The following is an 18,347-nucleotide window of genomic DNA, read 5'->3' on the forward strand; positions in this document are numbered from 1 at the left end:
GAGTGGGCCGTTGAAGGGAGGTACCCTGCTCACGGGTGCAGGGTAGGAAACATGGGGCGCAGGGCTGAGGTGGTGGAGGTCTCCATCGGGATGTTCCCATGTACAATCCTTCCTGACCAATACACTGTCTCTGTGGAGTAAGTAAATGTCTCATGATTCATTGATTAATTGGTTGATGCATTCATTAGTTCAGTGTCTTCTTGCACAGGTGTCAGGATGTTTGTAATGATGCTGTTGGGGTAATTTATTAAAGCATAATATAGAACGGTACTTCTCATTTTAAACTGTTCCGTTCACATAAAGGAGGTACTTCGAGGCCCACAACACTATCACCAAGGAGACAGCAGAACCCTGGGTTGACACCTGCACATAGTATTCCATGGAAACACTGTAACTATAGGACCACATCAAACTTCCATACCGATTTCCATAATGTTCCACGGATGGGAAATGTTTATCTGGTCACACTCCACTGGAGCCAATCAGGCTGTAGTAGAATGCAGACCGTGCTGGGGTGACCCGCAGGTCTAACCTGTCACTACACACTCTCCCAAACACACACACACACTCCAGGTCACTCCAGACCCGGCGAATCAGATTTCACATCGGGGATGACCTCACCCTGCTTGCTCGTCCCTCATTGGTTCCCTGAGCTAGTTGTTATGACAGTGAAATCTTTCCTCCTCGGAGGTAGTGTTGCTGACAAATCAAAACATGCCAGTGTGTCTGACAGCAGGCTCACACACTGAATAGATGCACACACACACACCTGCATGCGTGACCTCACCACAACCATGGCTGTTGAGACAGGTGTCGGTTCGTGTGCTGAGAGGTCAGAGGTTCCAGCTGTGAGAGAGAGTGAGAGAGTGAGAGAGAGTGAGAGAGAGAGAGAGAGAGTGAGAGAGTGGAGAGAGAGTGAGAGAGAGAGAGAGAGAGAGAGAGAGAGAGAGAGAGAGAGAGAGAGAGAGAGAGAGAGAGAGAGAGAGAGAGAGAGAGAGAGAGAGAGAGAGAGAGAGAGAGAGAGAGAGAGAGAGAGAGAGAGAGAGAGAGAGAGAGAGAGAGAGAGAGAGAGAGAGAGAGAGAGAGAGAGAGAGGTAATTAATAATTTAGGCTAAGTAGGGGTAACCAATTCAGTACCCACTCTGGACACGTCTGTTGGGGAAAGTGTAGAAGTTCAAGCTGCCAACTCTTTCATGTCCCTTGAGTGTCCTGGTTGGCTTCCTTCTCTCCCTCCACACATACACACACGCACTGAATGCACACACACATACCACTTCCATTGCTGATTATCCTGGTCCTCCTCTCTGGGTAAATATCCAGAGACATCACTCATAGTAGCCAAAACATCACCCGCTAGATCGCAATATATTTCCTCTCTGGGCGGTGGAGGAATGTAGTGCGAGGTTCTGTAGTAAAAAAAAAAGTATATACTATAGTATTTACTGTAGTGTTTTTTCAGAGTATAGTACGGTATACTGTAGTATTTACTTACTGTTTTTGGGGACATTACTGTAGTTCAGAAAGAAAACACCACGTGGAAACATGTTTAACCATTTATTTAACAATGATTAAATAAATGGCAGAAACACAGAACCTAACAGGTGGAGGCTGGGATGGTGGTAGGAGCAAAAAGCCAGTGCAGAGTAGCAGTTGCAGCAAGTGGCAGCAGAATGATTGAGCAGACCTGGTCAGCTTAACTAGACTGACAAATAAGATAGGCGTGATTGATACTAGCCTCTAATTAGGTAGGTTTCTCACTTATGGGTGGCACAAACTGGGATATTGGGGAGGGGAATGGGCAGGGTTCAGTGTTTTTTGTGTGTAGATAATACTGTAAGGTTTACTATAGTATTCTACAGTATACTAAAGAATTATATACTAAGCACTACACACGATCGAGGGATACTACATTGTGTAGTATAGTATTCTACGATATACTACAGTTTACTACAGAATTCTGTAGTAAGTACTGTAGTATTCTATACTAAACTGTATTTTTTTTTATGTGGGCCCTTTCAATCAGTTGGCCATTTATAGTTAAAATCTGCAAATGACTCCATTTGTCTGCTTTGAAGTTAGACAAAGCCATGTACTCAGTCATTCTGGCATTCAGCCAGAACGAAATTCAAGTTTCTGTTGTCATCAAAAGCCACTGAAAAGCCTTCCCCATTTAGAGGCACAGGAGTAAACACTTGTGTCGTCAGCATACAAGTGGAGTGTTGTGGAGTTTACATTTACATCATGAATCATCCCGGCCAGATGCTGTGACTCATATCCACAGCTATCTATCTACTGTAATAATATAGACTTGGATGGAATTCACTAGAGCTGTTTCTTTTTCTCTGGTTCATCTGTGACCTACGCTGAGCTAGGTTTCACATTAATTTACCAAAATGTATCATTTGCCCTAGAGGTGATCCCATTGCATTGAGATTTAAACTCTCAGATGTGGAAATCTGTCCGAAAGTTGTGAATTTGGCTTCAATCAGTTACTTGTTGCAAAACCACAAACAACTACAGGGACTTGATCCAGCTCTATGAGCTCCTTGATCCCCTTCAGACCCAGCCATACCCAGCCTTCAGCCCAGCCCTGTTTCTTGTCTTGCCCTGTCTCGGGGGTACCTGTCTCACATGTGACCCTCAGAGGATCAAGCTTCCTGTCAGTCAGCGACTAGACCCCTGATTGGGTTGCCAGGTATTTCTGGTCGTTATAGAACCAACCACTTGACTAAATAAACCGTCCGCACGTGCTGAACAAGAGGAGGGTGAAGGGGTGGGCTTCGAGCCATGCAGGTTTGGGGTGGGGGGTCGTGGTTCCCATTTGTTTATTTCTGTGGGGAGTCATCGGATCATAGCCTGGTCCATGATCTGTACCGTATGTGCTTTAGCCAGCTCCTCTGACTGACACACAGCAGGGCCAAAGCACATACAGATCTGGGATCTGGCCTTGCATAATGTTCTCTGTTGCTCCATCACTGTATGGATAATCCTACTGTGTCCCTCTGGTCCCAGTACTGTGTGACAACATGAGGCTTAATTAGAGCCATGAGGTTATAAAACAAACATCCAGTCAGCTCGTTAAGCCCCTCTGGGTTTCGCAGCATCTAGCCGGGGGGGCTTTGAAGTCCCCCTCCTCTGGGTTTAGCCAACACTGTCCAGTACTTACATTATTACGAAACTTCTAAGGATCTCTATTGTATTGTCTGTGTTTAGCTTTTTTCTAAAAGTTGTGAAACTCATGAAAAATACAAATAATATGTAATCCACAGTTGACACAGACACATCCAAAAAGGCAATTGCCAACATGCTATGCTGTCCAGCAGAACTTTCTCAGTAGCGATGATTGTGGTCAGTGTTGGTTAAGATTAAGTGTGTCTGCTCACCTTACAGTGTTGCGTTCTATCTACAGGCTGGTGTGTGTTACTGGGGAGGCCTTTGATCCCACAAATGATTTCGTCAAAATTACTGTGAACCAGAAAGCAATGGGGGTGTCCAGAGAGGCCTTCTCATACTTGGTGAGTGTGTTCCATCCTCTCTCTCTCTCTCTCTCTCTCTCTCTCTCTCTCTCTCTCTCTCTCTCTCTCTCTCTCTCTCTCTCTCTCTCTCTCTCTCTCTCTCCTTCCCCTCTCTCTCTTTCTCTCCTTCCTCTCTCTCTGTCTCTCTCTCCTGCTCTCCTTCCCCTCTCTCTCTCTCTCTCCTTTCTCTCTCTCTCTCTCTCGACTGCTCTCCTTCCTCTCTCTCTCTCACTCTCCCTCTCTCTCTCTCCAATTGTCTCTCTCTCTCATTGTCTCTCTCTCGTTGTCTCTCTCTGTTCCTTCCCCTCTCTGTCTTCCTTCCTCCTTTTTTTCTCTCCTTCTCCCTGACCTGCCTTTCGATTTTCTTCTTCCTATTTATTTACAGTATTTCTCTGTCTCTTGCGGGTTAAATCCACAATCTCTCCATTCTTTCTCCTCCCTCCTCTCTCTCTCTCCATCCCCCTCTCCCCACTCCCCAGTCCTTGTTCATACTGGGAAAGTGTTCCCAATTTTTCAGTTGAATGTTAACAGATGCGTCTTAATATTCAGGAATGCAAGGGTGTGGGAATCTTCAAACGTTCATTAGAACTGCAACTAAGCACTATTGTCACCCAGAACTCTGTGCCAGCAAAAACAAATATGGCGCTTGTTGAAATGTCCCCCTCTTTGAATTCATGACCAGCCGAGGCTGGCTGCTTCTTCTGCTAATTGACCCTGACCCACACAGTCTCCCATTGGATTAAGACTACACAGCCTGTGGAAATACCCATCTAAGCCCTCTGTTTCTTTCTGTTGGTCCCATGTTTCATGAGCTGCAAAAAAAAATCCTCTAAATGTTCCATACACACAAAAAGCTTATTTCTTTCAAATGTTGTGCACATCCCTGTTAGTGAGCATTTCTCATTTTCCATGATAATCCATCCACCTGACAGGTGTAGCATATCAAAAAGCTGCACCTTGTGCTGGGGACAATACAATTGCTGAGGAGTATTTCTGTAATATAGCCCCTTTGTGGGGGAAAACTCATTCTTATTGGCTGGGCCTGGCTCCCCAGTGGGTGGGCATGGCTGCCAAGTGGATGGGCCTATGCCCTCCAAGGCCCACCCATGGCTGCACCCTGCCCAGTCATGTGAAATCGATAGATTAGGGCCTAATTAATTTATTTCAATTGACTGATTTCGTTATATGAACTGTAACTCAGTAAAATCTTTGAAATTGTTGCATGTACATTTATGTTTTTGTTAATTATATTTACGAACAAGGAGTTTATTTTTAATTTCAGACACTTTTAAAAAGGGTTTCTGCCTATGAGTCATGATCCCAGTAAAAAATAAAAGTATTGGAGATGTGAGAGTATTGAAATGCAAACAACAAACACTTTTAGGGGTTGTGAGAAGCCCTCTCTGTCCCTTGCAAATTCCTGGGATGCTTCCCCAGGGTGTGCGGGAAAGAAAGGGAGAGAGTAGAGAGGGGAGAAGGGGATTCTGAGGAAAAGGGAAAACGGTTCAGATCCAAACGGAGACAGGATGTGCGCCTCCTCTGCACCTCCTTCCTCAAACCTCGGGCCGGAAACATCTGCCTCTACCTTACACACACAAGCACGTGCACACAATAGACACCCCTGCCCCGTTCACACACACACACACAGGAAGTGAATCATGTCAGTGAGAATGAGAGGTCCTCCCTGGAGGCAAGGTTCACAGAGGGGAGAGAAGCTTCGAAAGTCTCCGGAATGCTGATGCTGTAGAACTGTGGATCTGTATAGGGATATTCGTCTTAGCCCCAGGGACCTGTCCTGTGTGTGTATGTGTTTTATGTGTGTGTGTGTGTGTGTGTGTTGCTGTACTGCTACATAGCTGGATAGCAAAATATATCCTAGCCCCAGGGATCTGTCATTTGTGGCTGAGATGAACGCAAGGCCATAAGGCCTCAGTGCAGAACATTACTGAACTGCAGGAGTGGGCTACTCAACTTTAGTTTCCCAGGGCTGCAGTGTCCACAAGTTTTCAAACTTCAAATATGTTACACTCAGCAACTTACTTAGCTGAGGAAACCAAGCGTATGGTCTATATACTGTAGACATCTACGGTATAGAATATTATTTGAATTATCCAATTACAGTGTCACAATGACGCAGAACCAGCAGATTGTTGCATTGGAGATGTGGACAGTACATTACAGCAAAACAACAACGTAGCCTTATGGCACATGAATAACAACACATACTGTATGTCCTATCTCCCACCCCAGGTCCCCAAGCTGCTGTCCATGGAGCCTAGAAAGGGCTCTCGTTCTGGGGGAACCAGGGTGACCATCAGGGGGGAGCACCTGGACACTGGCTCTCAGGTCAGAGTCAAGGTCAATGGCACCCAGGAATGCACCATCCTCACGTGAGTCTTGCTGTGGGATTCAGTACATTGTCGTCACTGTTGGACTTGCATATGTTGTTGTGCTGAATCTGTAGGCTTTGTGATGCTGAGTGTTATTCTAAAGGAGACAGTCCAGTGGAGTTGTTTCGTTATATCATGTGTGAGTTATTGTTATTTTTTCAGCTGATGCATTTGTTGTCTTTTCAGAGGCTGTGTTTTTGTTCTTGGATGTATTTGTTATGGAAGCTCTTAGTGTGTGGTTTTATTATGCTGATTGTGTGGTATTTTTCTGTCCTTGTGCGTCACTTGTGTGTCTGTGTCCTCGTGTGTGTGTGTGTGTGTGTGTGTGTGTGTGTGTGTGTGTGTGTGTGCACATGAATGTGTGTGTGTGTGTGTGTTTGCCTGTGTGTGCATGGGTTTGTGTTCCAGGCTAACTGAAGACACCATCGAGTGCACCATGCCTGCGGCCCTGCACACACACACTGAGGCGGTGTCGGTGTGTGTGGACTTTGAAGACAAACCCTGTCAGAGCTCTGAGCTCATCACCCAGTACATCTACGAGAAGAACCCCAGCATCAGCTACATCAAACCCAGAAAGAGCTACCTCAGGTACAAACACACACACAGTGTCATTGATTATGCAGTATCTCATACATACAATAGAAAACAGAACAGTCAGTGTCCTGCATTGCTCAATTGATAAATCTAACATTCCATAGATTCTATTTATCCAGTGTTCTGTTGACAACTGAGAGTATGACAGCATATAGAAAATATGATTTCACTCATTATAATGATCTTGTAGTTCCATTCTACCACAGAAACTCTCTTGGAGGGTTTGATTGGTATTCCACCCAGCCACAGAGATGACATACTGAGTTAATGTCTTCCTGATGTATGCTCTGTGGCTTCTCCACAGTGTTTGCGTGTGTGTGCATGCGTGTGTGTGTGTGTGTGTGTTTGAAATGACACCCCATGTGTGAGACAGACTCCTGAGGGAGGGCACGGTGCGTCTGATTGGCATGTGTGTTGACTCTTGACTGTGTGTAGCGTGTAGCGGGTAGCGTGCAGTGTGTAGCAGCGTGTTACGTGTAGCGTGCAGCGTGCAGCGCGTAGTGTGTAGCAGTGTGTAGCGTGTGCGTGTGAGTTTTGAACTGTCTCTGATCATGTGGTTATGTGCGTGTGAGTTTGTGCTCTCCGTCTCTGACCAGAGTGATTGTGTCTCTGTGTTCTATGTTTCTGACCATGTGTGGTTGTGTTCCAGTGGCGGTCGAACCATCACAGTGACGGGGAAGGGTTTTGACCTGGTGCAGAGCGTCACTATGGAGGTGCTAGACATCGGACAGGCGGTGAGTAACAACAGGGTACATCTCAAGTGTGAAGAGATCAACTCCTGAAGTAGCTAACATCTTAGAAGCAAAAGCTGAAGAATGGACACCTGCACAGTGTGTACACTTCTAGGTGATGATGGTTTTTTTCTCATCCTCCTGGTCGCTCTCTAGGCCTGTAAGGTGCGGCCTCCATCCATGATCACATGCTCCTCCCCCGCCTCCAGACAATCTCAGCAGGCCACGGTAGAGTTCTTCCTGAACGGAGTCCTCTACACGGGAGATAGCCCTGTCTTTTACGGCCCAGGCCAGGAGGAAGAAGAGGAGCCTCACGGAGGTCACTTCCTGTTGGAGTACGTGGAGGACCCTCAGTTCTTCACTGCCAACAAGGAGAAGCTGATCAAACACCACCCTGGGGAGCCACTCACACTCATCATCAACGTATGTGAACTGCCCAGCGCATCAATGGGAGAGGGTGGGGGTGGGGAGTCTTGTGAGTGACAGCCTAGTCCACCAAATGGGAGAGGGTGGAGCAGGATGAGAACTGAAAGGCCCATTGACCAGGGAGATTAGTGTACTTGTTCTAGGAACTGTCCAGTCCTGTCAATCTCACGTCATTCTGAAAATAAGAATCATGGCTCAATGTCTTTGTATTAATACTTTAAAAAGATTAAAGACTGTCCCTCTGAAACCTGGGGTGTGTTGAGTTGAGGCCGGGCTGTTCAGAAAGAAAGGTACAAGACATGACCACCACCTCTAAGCAGAAAACTCAGTCAGACATCTTTGTGTGAGGTCCTGTCTATATTCTAGCAGACTAAGCTACTGCCTCATATGTGAGAGAGGATTGAGGGTCTTAATGCTAACAGTCATAAAAAGACTGCTGGATATGTCCACTGGTGCTGCTGCGGTACAGACCCTGGGTGCAGTCAGGGAGAGACACAGACAGGGAAAGTTACAGAAATTGGGCTTTGAACATGGTCGGTCTGAGTTCTCTCTCTCTGCCCCTCTCGCTCTCTTTCTCTCCTCTGTGCTTGTGCTTGTGTGTGTGTGTGTATGTGTGTGTATGTGTGTGTGTGTGTGTGTGTGTGTGTGTGTGTAAGGATGGGGCCCTTACAGGAAATGCTGCCTTAGCCCTGTCTCCTTGGATGAAGGAGGGGGAGGGGCAATGGGCTATTCAGTGTTGCTTCTTGTTTTCTTTACGAAGGTGGATTGCACTTTGGGTGGACCAGGTTGGATGTTTGTGGGCTGGACCAGGTTGAGAGAATGTTGGTTGGAGTGGAACGTGTTTGTTTGATGGGGATTGTTGTTTGGTTAGATCCTATATTAAGGACATCTGTTGGAATGTGGGTGGGTTTTGTTTGCTTTCATCCTGTTTTGGAATTCATTGTTTCGTGCATGTGTTTGTCTGAGTGTGCGTACGTGTTTGAAGGCATGTTTGTGTGCCTGCCTGTGCATTATGCAGGTGTGTGTGTGTGTGTGTGTGTGTGTGTGTGTGTGTGTGTGTGTGTGTGTGTGTGTGTGTGAGGAAGTGTTTGTTGACAGAGACCCAGGGGGTGGCATCCTGCAGAGGGGACAGGACAGTACAGGGTCCTGAGGGTGTAATCACAGAGAGGAAACACACTGGGGATAAACATACAACCTCTCCTCTCCTCTCCTCTTCTCCTCACACAGCATTCTCCACTGGTGGATGGGTGGGTGGGTGGGTGCACACGAGGAAGGGACCAGTGCTCCTACAGTGCATTGATGAAGGGGAGGCTGGTGTTTCGATGGACAGTGTCAGTCATGACAGTCAGTGGGTTAGTCAGTTTGGAGAAAGTGTTCTCTCCATGTCTACTGTTTGATTCTTTAAGCTGAACTCCCGCCCAGTGTGTGAGGAATGTTGTGAAACTAAATGAGTTTGGTACTGGACTACTCAGTGTGACAGTTGAATGACAGGCCTGTGAGCTCTCCCTGCAAAGTGCGTGTGTGTGTGTGAGTGTGTGTGTGTGTGTGCGCTCACGTGTGTGTGTGCGCCCGTGCTTGTGCGTCAGCTGTGCCTATCCAAGCCAGACCATGGTGTCCCTAGCGCTCTGACTGACAGACGGCTGTTTTTGTTTGGGTCTGGCACAGAAAGGACCGAGCAATCTGGAACTGGCGCCGGAGGAATACTCAGTAACGATTGGCTCCTATCCATGTGACATCAGCTTCCATAACGACCAGCTCTTCCACTGCAGCATCAACGGCTCGCTGGGCTCCAGTGAAGGAGAACTGCCTGTCACCGTAAGTACAACGTCATTACATTCTAAGGCTACTACTTTGGACCACTTTATTATCAATGTTTTGAAACAATGTCCAGTTTGGTTTAGCTACCAATTGAACTACGTCTCGATGATGAGAGTACAGGGACGAGCAACGTGACAGGCCACTCTTGGTCAGGGGACAGGGTGTAACAGTAAACTAATCAAAGAGTAAACCAATCTGCTATCTTTTGTCTATCTGTCCATCCGAATCACACGTGCAGGCACGCAAGCATGTGCGGAAGGCTGCATACCAGCATGCACACACACACACACACACACACACACACACACACACACACACACACCCTGGGCTTCTGTCTACATGGTTTTTGTTTTGTCTCAGAAGTCTCTGTTTCTAATAGAAGGGCTCAATCAACCAAACTCTCGTTCTCTTTTTCTCTCTCTCCCCCCGCTCTCTTGTCCGTTGCTCATTTCAGCCTGTTTTGAGAGGGCTTATTAGGGAAAATCAGGCAGTTGAGAGCAGTGGATGAGAATGGCCATGTTTGTCAGTCAGTCTGTCTGTCTGTCAGTCTATGGCCCTCACAGACAGTCAGTGAGACGTGAGTCACAGAAAGAGAGAGAGGCAGGGATGGAGTGTAGGAGGGAAAAAACTCTCTCAGGATGTCCATAAATAAACACGCAATTAGCAGACAAACACAGAGGGCAGGGGTCAAACGAGATGTCAAAACACTAACGGTTGGGCTGCCCTCATCTCTCCTGAGAGACTGTGTGTGTGTGCGTGTGTGTGTGTGCGTGTGTGTGCGTGTGCGTACGTGCGTGCATTTATATATTTGTGTGTGTACCGGTAAATGTGTATATTTGTGTTCTTTGTGCGCTAGCTCCCCCCAGTTTAAAAGGTATGCAAATGCTTAGCTTCTGGGCATTAAAGCAACCTTTTTGATTTCTTCAGTGACTTTTCAGTGGCATACTAGCACCTATTTTTACCTCCCTTTTTTTCCCTTGGCTCAGAAGTGAAGCTGAGCCTCTGTATGGGGGAGCTGTGAGTGAGGGTTTATCTGGGCTGCTGTTCCCCAACCCAAACATGAACACAGAACAATGGCATTCTTTCCACCACTCTTTCTTGCTTTATTTTCATGGTTTGGAGAAATAAACAGTCATACCAGAGAGAGACCCTGCAGAGAGAGAGACCACTTGTACCCCTCCTCAGTCTAGGAACAGAGGCATATGGGGTTTTAGGACCTGGAGGCAGACATACTGAATTTAGCAACAAGGTTGCGATAGGGAAATTGATTGGACTGGGTATGAATATTGTAGTCCAAGATTCCATATCGGCCAACCAGAAAGCAGAAGTGAAAGTCATCCCTCCAGTCACATCTGTTTACCCTGAACTGGTTGACTCATACCATCACACACATTCCAGTGTGTGTATGTGTGTGCGTGTTAGCCTGAATGTGTATTTGTAGTCCCTGTAGCTCAGTTGGTAGAGCATGGCGCTTGCAACGCCAGGGTTGTGGGTTCGTATCCCACGGGGGGCCAGTATGAAAATGTATGCACTGGCTAACTGTAAGTGGCTCTGGATAAGAGCATCTGCTAAATGACTAAAATGTGAAAAATGTCTGATTGTGTGTCTGCATTTCTATTCCTCAGAGCATATGTTTGCATGTTGAAAGGGGCCTGCTAAACACCGTTCTCTCCCTCTCCTCTATATCCTCTTTCCTCCTTTTCCTCCCATCTCGCCCTTTCTTTCACTCTCTCTCCTTTCTTTACTCTGTCTCTCCCCCCTCCCCTCTCCCCCTCTCTAGGTGCAGGTGGGTAACTTCCAGAGGATCATAGCCAAGTGCAGCTGGGTGGTAGTGAGCTGGCCATCGTGGTGTCCATCGTGGTGTGCTGCATCCTGCTGCTGCTGTGCACTGTGGGTAAGTGTCTGGGCTAGTGACGTTGCCGGGGATGATGGATGTCTGGGCAGCCTGGCGACGGATGCTCCAGATGTGAGGGAGATAAAAGGATCTCCGGGGTTAGGGTCTCTCTCCCCCAGTCTACACAGCACAAAGACACCACTGTTACCACTGCTCCCAGTGTGTGAGTGTGTGTGTGTGTGTGACGTCTGTGTGTGTGTCTGTGGGTGCGAATGTTTGTTCTCATGTAGTTGTATGTCTGTGTGTGTCTTTTTTTATGTGTTTGTGTGTGTGTGTGTCTTCGACAAGTGTGTGTTTTCATTTCTCTCCAGAAGCTGTTTATGTATGGATCTTTTACAAATGGAGTATGTCCTGATTTATTACAACATGTCAACCTGTGATAACAGGATATGGCTTCAAAGACATCTATTTAATGACTCGTATGTCTCTTTCTGTGTGTTTCTCTCCCTCATTCCTCTTTTGTCCCTCTTCTTCTTCTCTCTCTCTCTCTCTCTCTCTCTCTCTCTCTCTCTCTCTCTCTCTCTCTCTCTCTCTCTCTCTCTCTCTCTCTCTCTCTCTCTCTCTCTCTCTCTCTCTCTCTCTCTCTCTCTCTCTCTCTCTCTCTCTCTCTCTCTCTCTCTCTCTCTCTCCTCTCTCTCTCAGCTCTGGGGTGTACTGTACTAAGAGCCGGAGGGCGGAGCGCTACTGGCAGAAGACTCTCCTGCAGATGGAGGAGATGGAATTCCCAGATCAGAGAGGAGATCCGCAAAGGTGCAGAACCACACACACACTTGCACTCTCTTGTACTAGCAGAAAGGCAGGAGTTTCTGTGTGATCCCTATTGCTACCAGCAGGTCTCCCTACACTCAGATGTTATTAGCGCCCCATTGAAGTCTCGCTCATGTTCTCTGATGTTCCTGGGCCAAGGCTACATGAGGGAAAACAGAAACATGGACCTTCACTTACGTATTTGTTTGTGTCTGTGCGTACATGTGGTGGCAGCAGTTGAAAGATGTGTGCATAGTTAGCGTGACTCATAAAACACACAGACTGAGTAGTGATCACTCACTCACACTCACACACACACACACACAAACATGGTGGTCACACATTGCTTCAGTTGTGTCTACCCTGTAGGGGCGAAGCGGTAGGGGTGTGAGAGGAGAGGGGAGGGGAGAGGAGGGGAGGGGTCACTGTGGGCCAGTCTGAGCGACCAGATTTATAGGACAGATAGATAAAGATGGATAAATAGAGAAAGAGAAATGGAGAGGGTGAGAGGAAGGGAGGCAGAAATAGGGGCAGGAGTCAGGGACATGTTTCTGTGGGGAGAGGTGTGGGAAGAGGAGGAGGAGAAAGGGAGGAGGACGAGGGAAAGAAGAGGAGGAGAGGTTTGTTAGAGGACATATACAGATGTGTGGGTGAGATCAGGGTGTGTGTGTCAGGGGTGGGGGAAAGGTTTGGGAAGGGAGGAGCAGGTGGGAGGAGAGAAGGGAAGAGGGGAGAAGGGAGGAGCAGGTGGGAGGAGAGAAGGGAAGAGGGGAGAAAGGAGGAGATGGAGGAAAGTAGCAGTAAAGAGATTGGCATATTGCAGGGACCATCCATCAAGATCACACGTGTCAAACTCATTCCACGGAGGGCCGAGTCTTTTCCGTGTACTTGATTAATGAATTAAGGTCACTAATTAGTAAGGAACTCCCCACACCTGGTTGTCTAGGGCTTAATTAAAAGGAAAAAACAAAAACCTGCAGACACTAGGCCTTCCATGGAATGAGTTTGACACCCCTGATCTAGACGAATGAGAATAGTTTGGTATGTGTGGGAGTCATAAGATGTGTGACTGAAGAGCATTGGAATTTGGCTGTGGAGTCAGTCATTGATGGTCAGGCCTGACCAAAGGACTATTTGTCATGGGATGTATTATCCCGAAGGGAAATGCTAAGAGGGTGTTTTGGCCTGAGACACACACACACACACACACACACACACACACACACAGTCACACAGAATGTCTCCATGGTGATTAGTGTATAAAACATAAACAAACTTCTCATCCTGAGGAAGGAAGAGCTTGTCCATAAAGAGATCTCCCATGTCCAATAACGAGACAACAGAACATAATCCACTCATACCAGAACCTATGAAACCCATGTGTTTAGATATGCTGATACTGTTATTGTGGGTTTTACTGCTAGCACACATGGTTCTGATAGGAGGCTCTCAGATTGGATCTGGCAGCTCTGATTGTGTTTTGTAAATATTTCCTTGCATGCCGTGCTGGACTGCATATGCTGGCACAGTCATGTGATACCAGAACATGCTAGAATGTAATGTAGTTAAACCTGGATTCTGGGATATTCTAGAATGTGAAAGAATGTTCTAGAATGTTCTAGAACTAGGTAGAGACATATGCATGGTTCTGGGCCTGTGTTCTGGAATAAAAGACAGAGTTGTCTGAGGTGTTCTAGACTAAATGTTCTGTGAATGGTGGTGAGATGTTGTCCTCTAACCCTGTGGTATCCCTCAAGGCTTTGCAGAGCTGCAGACAGATATGACAGACTTGACTAAGGAGCTGAACAGCAGCCAGGGAATCCCCTTCCTGGAGTACAAACAGTTTGTCACACGCACTTTCTTCCCAAAGGTGAGTCAGTCAGTCTCACACAAACACACCTACCTTCTTCCCCCAAGGTGGGTATCACCTTACTACAACCATTAGAGAGAGAGATTTTCGATCAGGAACAATTTACATTGAATAGTTCTTCACATATCCAAGATATTTTTAGTCGCTAGCGGAGAACATATATTTGTTACAGGTAAGTGTTTTCTCCTCTCTGATGTGCTATCCATCCTTGAAGTATCGTTTTTTTGTCTGCACCTCTGTTTTTCCACAGACAGAGATACAGACAGAACAGTGTGTTTCATGTTTTAACATGAAGTTTCAAGGAGACAGAACAATGCTGGGCACTCACACAAGAAAACTTTCCCTTACTTTCCCCACACACTGCTACAGACAGCACACATTGTACTCACCCATACACACTTTTACACTTGTGTATGCACACACACTCTTTAGTACAGGGTTCTTCAATCCCGGTCCTGGAGGGCCGAAACACCTCTGTTTTTCATCCTCTCCTTCTAATCAGGGGCTAATTCAGACCTGGGACACCAGGTGAGTGCAATTAACTACCAGGTAGAAATAAAAAACAGAAGTGTTTCGGCCCTCCAGGAACGGAATTGAAGAACCCTGCTTTAGTACAACCTAACCATGGCAGGGAGCTTAGCAGTTAGAGCACGTGTCAAACTCATTCCATGGAGGGCCGAGTGTGCAGGTTTTTGCTCCTCCCTTGTACTTGATTGATGAATTAAGGTCACTAATTAGTAAGGAACTGCCCACACCTGGTTGTCTGGGGCTTAATTTAAAGGAAAATCCCCAAAACACACTCTGATTCTGTCTCTCTGTGTGTTTATCTCAGATGTATTCAGACTATGAGAGGAGTCTGGTCCAGCCCGTCTATGAGAACAACGCCCTCGGTCCACGAGCCCTCCCTGAGACACACCCCCTTCTGCAGGACTGGCAGGTAAAGAGTTATCCCCCTGAAGTGTTCCACTATCCATTCTCCTCTCTACCTCCAGCGCCTTGATTCTATTCCTCTACTTCCTCGCTCCTCTGCTTCACAACTGGGTCACACTGATTATTAAGTCTCCACGGTGAGGCTGTTGATTAGGAGTAACTATAGAAGGAAACCACAACTCTGTGCGTGTGTGTGTGCATGTTTTGTATATACATTGCATTTTAATTCCTATTCACCAGCTGCCAGTCCTTTTGATTCAGGCAGTTTTCATCTTGTCAAACACTACCCCAGCCCACCCAGACACTGGCAGATTGTTGACACACTTCCCAACATCTCAATGATAATGGCACCACACACATTCTATCGCAACCATAAGGACAGCCACCTCTGTTGGTTGTGTGTGTGTGTGTGTGTGTGTGTGTGTGTGTGTGTGAGAAAGAGAGAGATCTACTATTGCATCACTGCATGGTTTTGGGTCAACAGCCTGGGGAGCCTGTCTAAGAGTGATAAAGTGTTTCAGATCCTCACCGTCTTCCCGTGTTTTCCAGGCCACAGCGTCCAAATCTCACTGGCCGCCATTTATCACCACTCTCCTTCTGTCACTGTGAAAACAGGAGCATATTGCTGCAGTCCAGGGGGAAGACTTTATAAGAGCACTGCTTAGATGCACCGTTAGATAGGATATGATCTCATTAACTAGGCTGAGAGTGTTTTCGAAGACAATATTAGAAAGCACCAGCGGACTGTGATGATATTAAGAGAGAGCAGGTGAAAAGCTCAGAGGTGGAAACTGCATAATGAGTTTTAGTGGTCATACCCTGATCATATGGAGTTATGAGGTGGATTTGGGTTAGGGAGGAGGCTGATTGAACAGGTTGGTTAAATACACATACTGTAACTCCCTCTTTTCTCTTTTCTCTCCTCTAATTCTCTTTCTCTCTCCAGCCCTCTAACACAGCCAAGCCTAACATGGAAGAGGGCATAACTCTCTTCTCCACCCTTCTCAACAACAAGCACTTCCTGGTTACCTTCGTCCACGCGCTGGAGCAACAGAAGGACTTTGCCGTACGCGACAGGTAACCATGAAAATCATGACAACCATACACACTTCAAACCCAAAGCACTGTGACTGTCTACTGCAGCACAAGGGCCCGATTCCGACCCAAGTTAAGCGCACGTAAATGGAACGTTATTCCCTTTTTGTGAATGTTTCTCTCTATGTTAATTCTGACCTTGAACTTAAGCATGAGAATAGCATGCTATTCACCCGCTATTCATTAGGGGTGGAGATCTAAGAAATGAAGGTGTGGAGGAGGTGTGTCTACAAATAAATTGTATTCTGCCCTTGACTTAATTCCCTCACAATTCCATCCCCTTTGCACGCGAGGAAACCATGAATAAGGTAGAGCAAACCTACCGGTTCCAAGTGGGAAAAGCATCTACTTTCTTTTTTCAGATAGAAATAACAGCATTTTCCATGCACTGTGGAAAAATGGATGAGCTATTGATAAGTGCTAGGTAAATTAGTAATACGTTTGGAGAAGGGGATTGTAAATGCATATAGCAATTGTTTTAGATTATTTTTCTTTATGATCCCTGGAGACTAATGTGAAACCAGCCATATGGAAGCAAACTGAAAATCAAATCAACATGACATATATTTTCCACAGTGAAACAGGTTATAAACAAGTATAAAAAATGTATGCACTCACTAACTGTAAGTCGCTCTGGATAAGAGCGTCTGCTAAAATGACGTAAATGTAAAAAATAAATAGCTGTGCTGTTATTCCGAATTTTAATTGTGTGGCCTCATAATTTGATGTATGCGCTTTATAATGTTTTAATTATAGCCTATACCCAGGCTTTTTTCTGTTTTATTTTACAATTTGTATCATGTTAAATATTAGCCACTATCGGGAGCCACCGTCAGTAAAACTCACATACATTTATAACTGTCACTTTAGCTTACATTTTGCATCATTTTATTCCATTTAGTTTACCTTTCTTTCCTCTGTCACGTCCGTGTAAGTTGTTCCTGAGGGTCGCTAGCATTAGTGGATCATATTAGGCTAACGTTGTGCAATAATTTGGGACATGTAGCCTATTTGAATCATTATGGAACTCAGACCACACGTAGCAGGTTAAACCCGGAGCCTGGTGCACGCTTTACAACGACTGGACTGTTGTCATACAGTTAGTTGATTAGTGAGAATTAGGGTAGATGTATAGGACTATTGGTCAACCCCTGTTGTAAACTTTTTTCCACCTTCCAATGTTTCATGGATTGAATTTGAATATGACAACTTTCAGGATGAATCAAACCAATGTATTTTTTATTCATCAATATATTTTGTGAGTAAAGGCTCTCCAAACCAGTTTTTCTTAATGATTCATACATACTTTCCTAACCCTAAAATGTGCCTACATAATCTACAAGATCAGAGTATTTTGACATCTACCAGTTCAATCAATCAAATGTATTTATAAAGCCCTTTTATACAGAAACCCAGCCTAAAACCCCAAACGGCAAGCAATGCAAATGTAGAAGCACGGTGGCTAGGAAAAACTCCCTAGAAAGGCAGGAACCTACATTTTACATTTTAGTAATTTAGCAGACGCTCTTATCCAGAGCGACTTACAGTTAGTTACCTAGGAAGAAACCTAAAGAGGAACCAGGCTCTGAGGGGTGGCCAGTCCTCTTCTGGCTGTGCTGGGTGGAGATTATAAGAGTACATGGCCATTTAAGGCCAGATTGTTCTTCAAGATGTTCAAACGTTCATAGATGACCAGCAGGGTCAAATAATAATGACAGTGGTTGTAGAGGGTGCAACAGGTCAGTACCTCAGGAGTAAATGTCAGGAGACTATTATGCATAGATTTAGATGGCTTTCTTTTATTGATCCCTATTTTCTGAACCATTTCTCTCAATGTATTCTAGTCTGTCACCAAAATTCTAAATAAAGGTACACAGTATTTAAAGGGATAGCTTAAAATTAAGATAAATGTACTGACAACCCTATTCCACAAGAAAATATGTTGGCCAGCAAGTGGGAGGGTTTTCAGCGGTTGAATTACATTTATTTAGCGCGTGAAAGGGAACCACGCCTGCAAAGCCCGTTACACACCTGCACAAGGTAAGTCTGAATATCAACTACTGAGAAATGTGTAAGAAAGGCGTAATTTCCTAAGTCGGAATCGTGCCCTAACTGATTATCCTATGTATCCACCTCTTCCCAGTTCAAAGTGTTTATGTGTAGAATATGACAGCTCCATACAACACCTCAGCATATCAGTGTAAAAACAGAACGTTGTTCTGGAGGCTCCTCAAAAACCTGGGAGATTCCCGAGGCCCACCCTAGCAGAGTTGCCAACAACCGGATGCATCCAGTTTTCAGGGATACAGCTATCTTCAACCTAGCTTCCTTTTCTGC

General features: G+C 45.8%; 1 protein-coding gene across 1 annotated transcript in view; it reads left to right on the forward strand.

The window, feature by feature from the left end:
- LOC311147358 (plexin-D1-like) overlaps window positions 1-18,347 on the forward strand; it is a 79,799-nt gene that overhangs the window by 45,652 nt on the left and 15,800 nt on the right. The window contains 15 exon segments of the mRNA XM_084184044.1: window positions 1-43; window positions 46-137; window positions 3,410-3,515; window positions 5,766-5,905; window positions 6,314-6,493; window positions 7,149-7,233; window positions 7,387-7,653; window positions 9,322-9,471; window positions 11,255-11,288; window positions 11,291-11,372; window positions 12,011-12,089; window positions 12,091-12,118; window positions 13,873-13,985; window positions 14,818-14,922; window positions 15,862-15,992. The exon segment at window positions 1-43 is cut by the window's left edge and continues 11 nt beyond it. Coding sequence (XP_084040170.1) covers window positions 1-43; window positions 46-137; window positions 3,410-3,515; window positions 5,766-5,905; window positions 6,314-6,493; window positions 7,149-7,233; window positions 7,387-7,653; window positions 9,322-9,471; window positions 11,255-11,288; window positions 11,291-11,372; window positions 12,011-12,089; window positions 12,091-12,118; window positions 13,873-13,985; window positions 14,818-14,922; window positions 15,862-15,992 — 1,635 coding nt within the window.

Source organism: Coregonus lavaretus, assembly GCF_964263955.1.
Source record: "Coregonus lavaretus genome assembly, chromosome: 20".
In the NCBI taxonomy this organism is placed as follows: Eukaryota; Metazoa; Chordata; class Actinopteri; order Salmoniformes; family Salmonidae; genus Coregonus; species Coregonus lavaretus.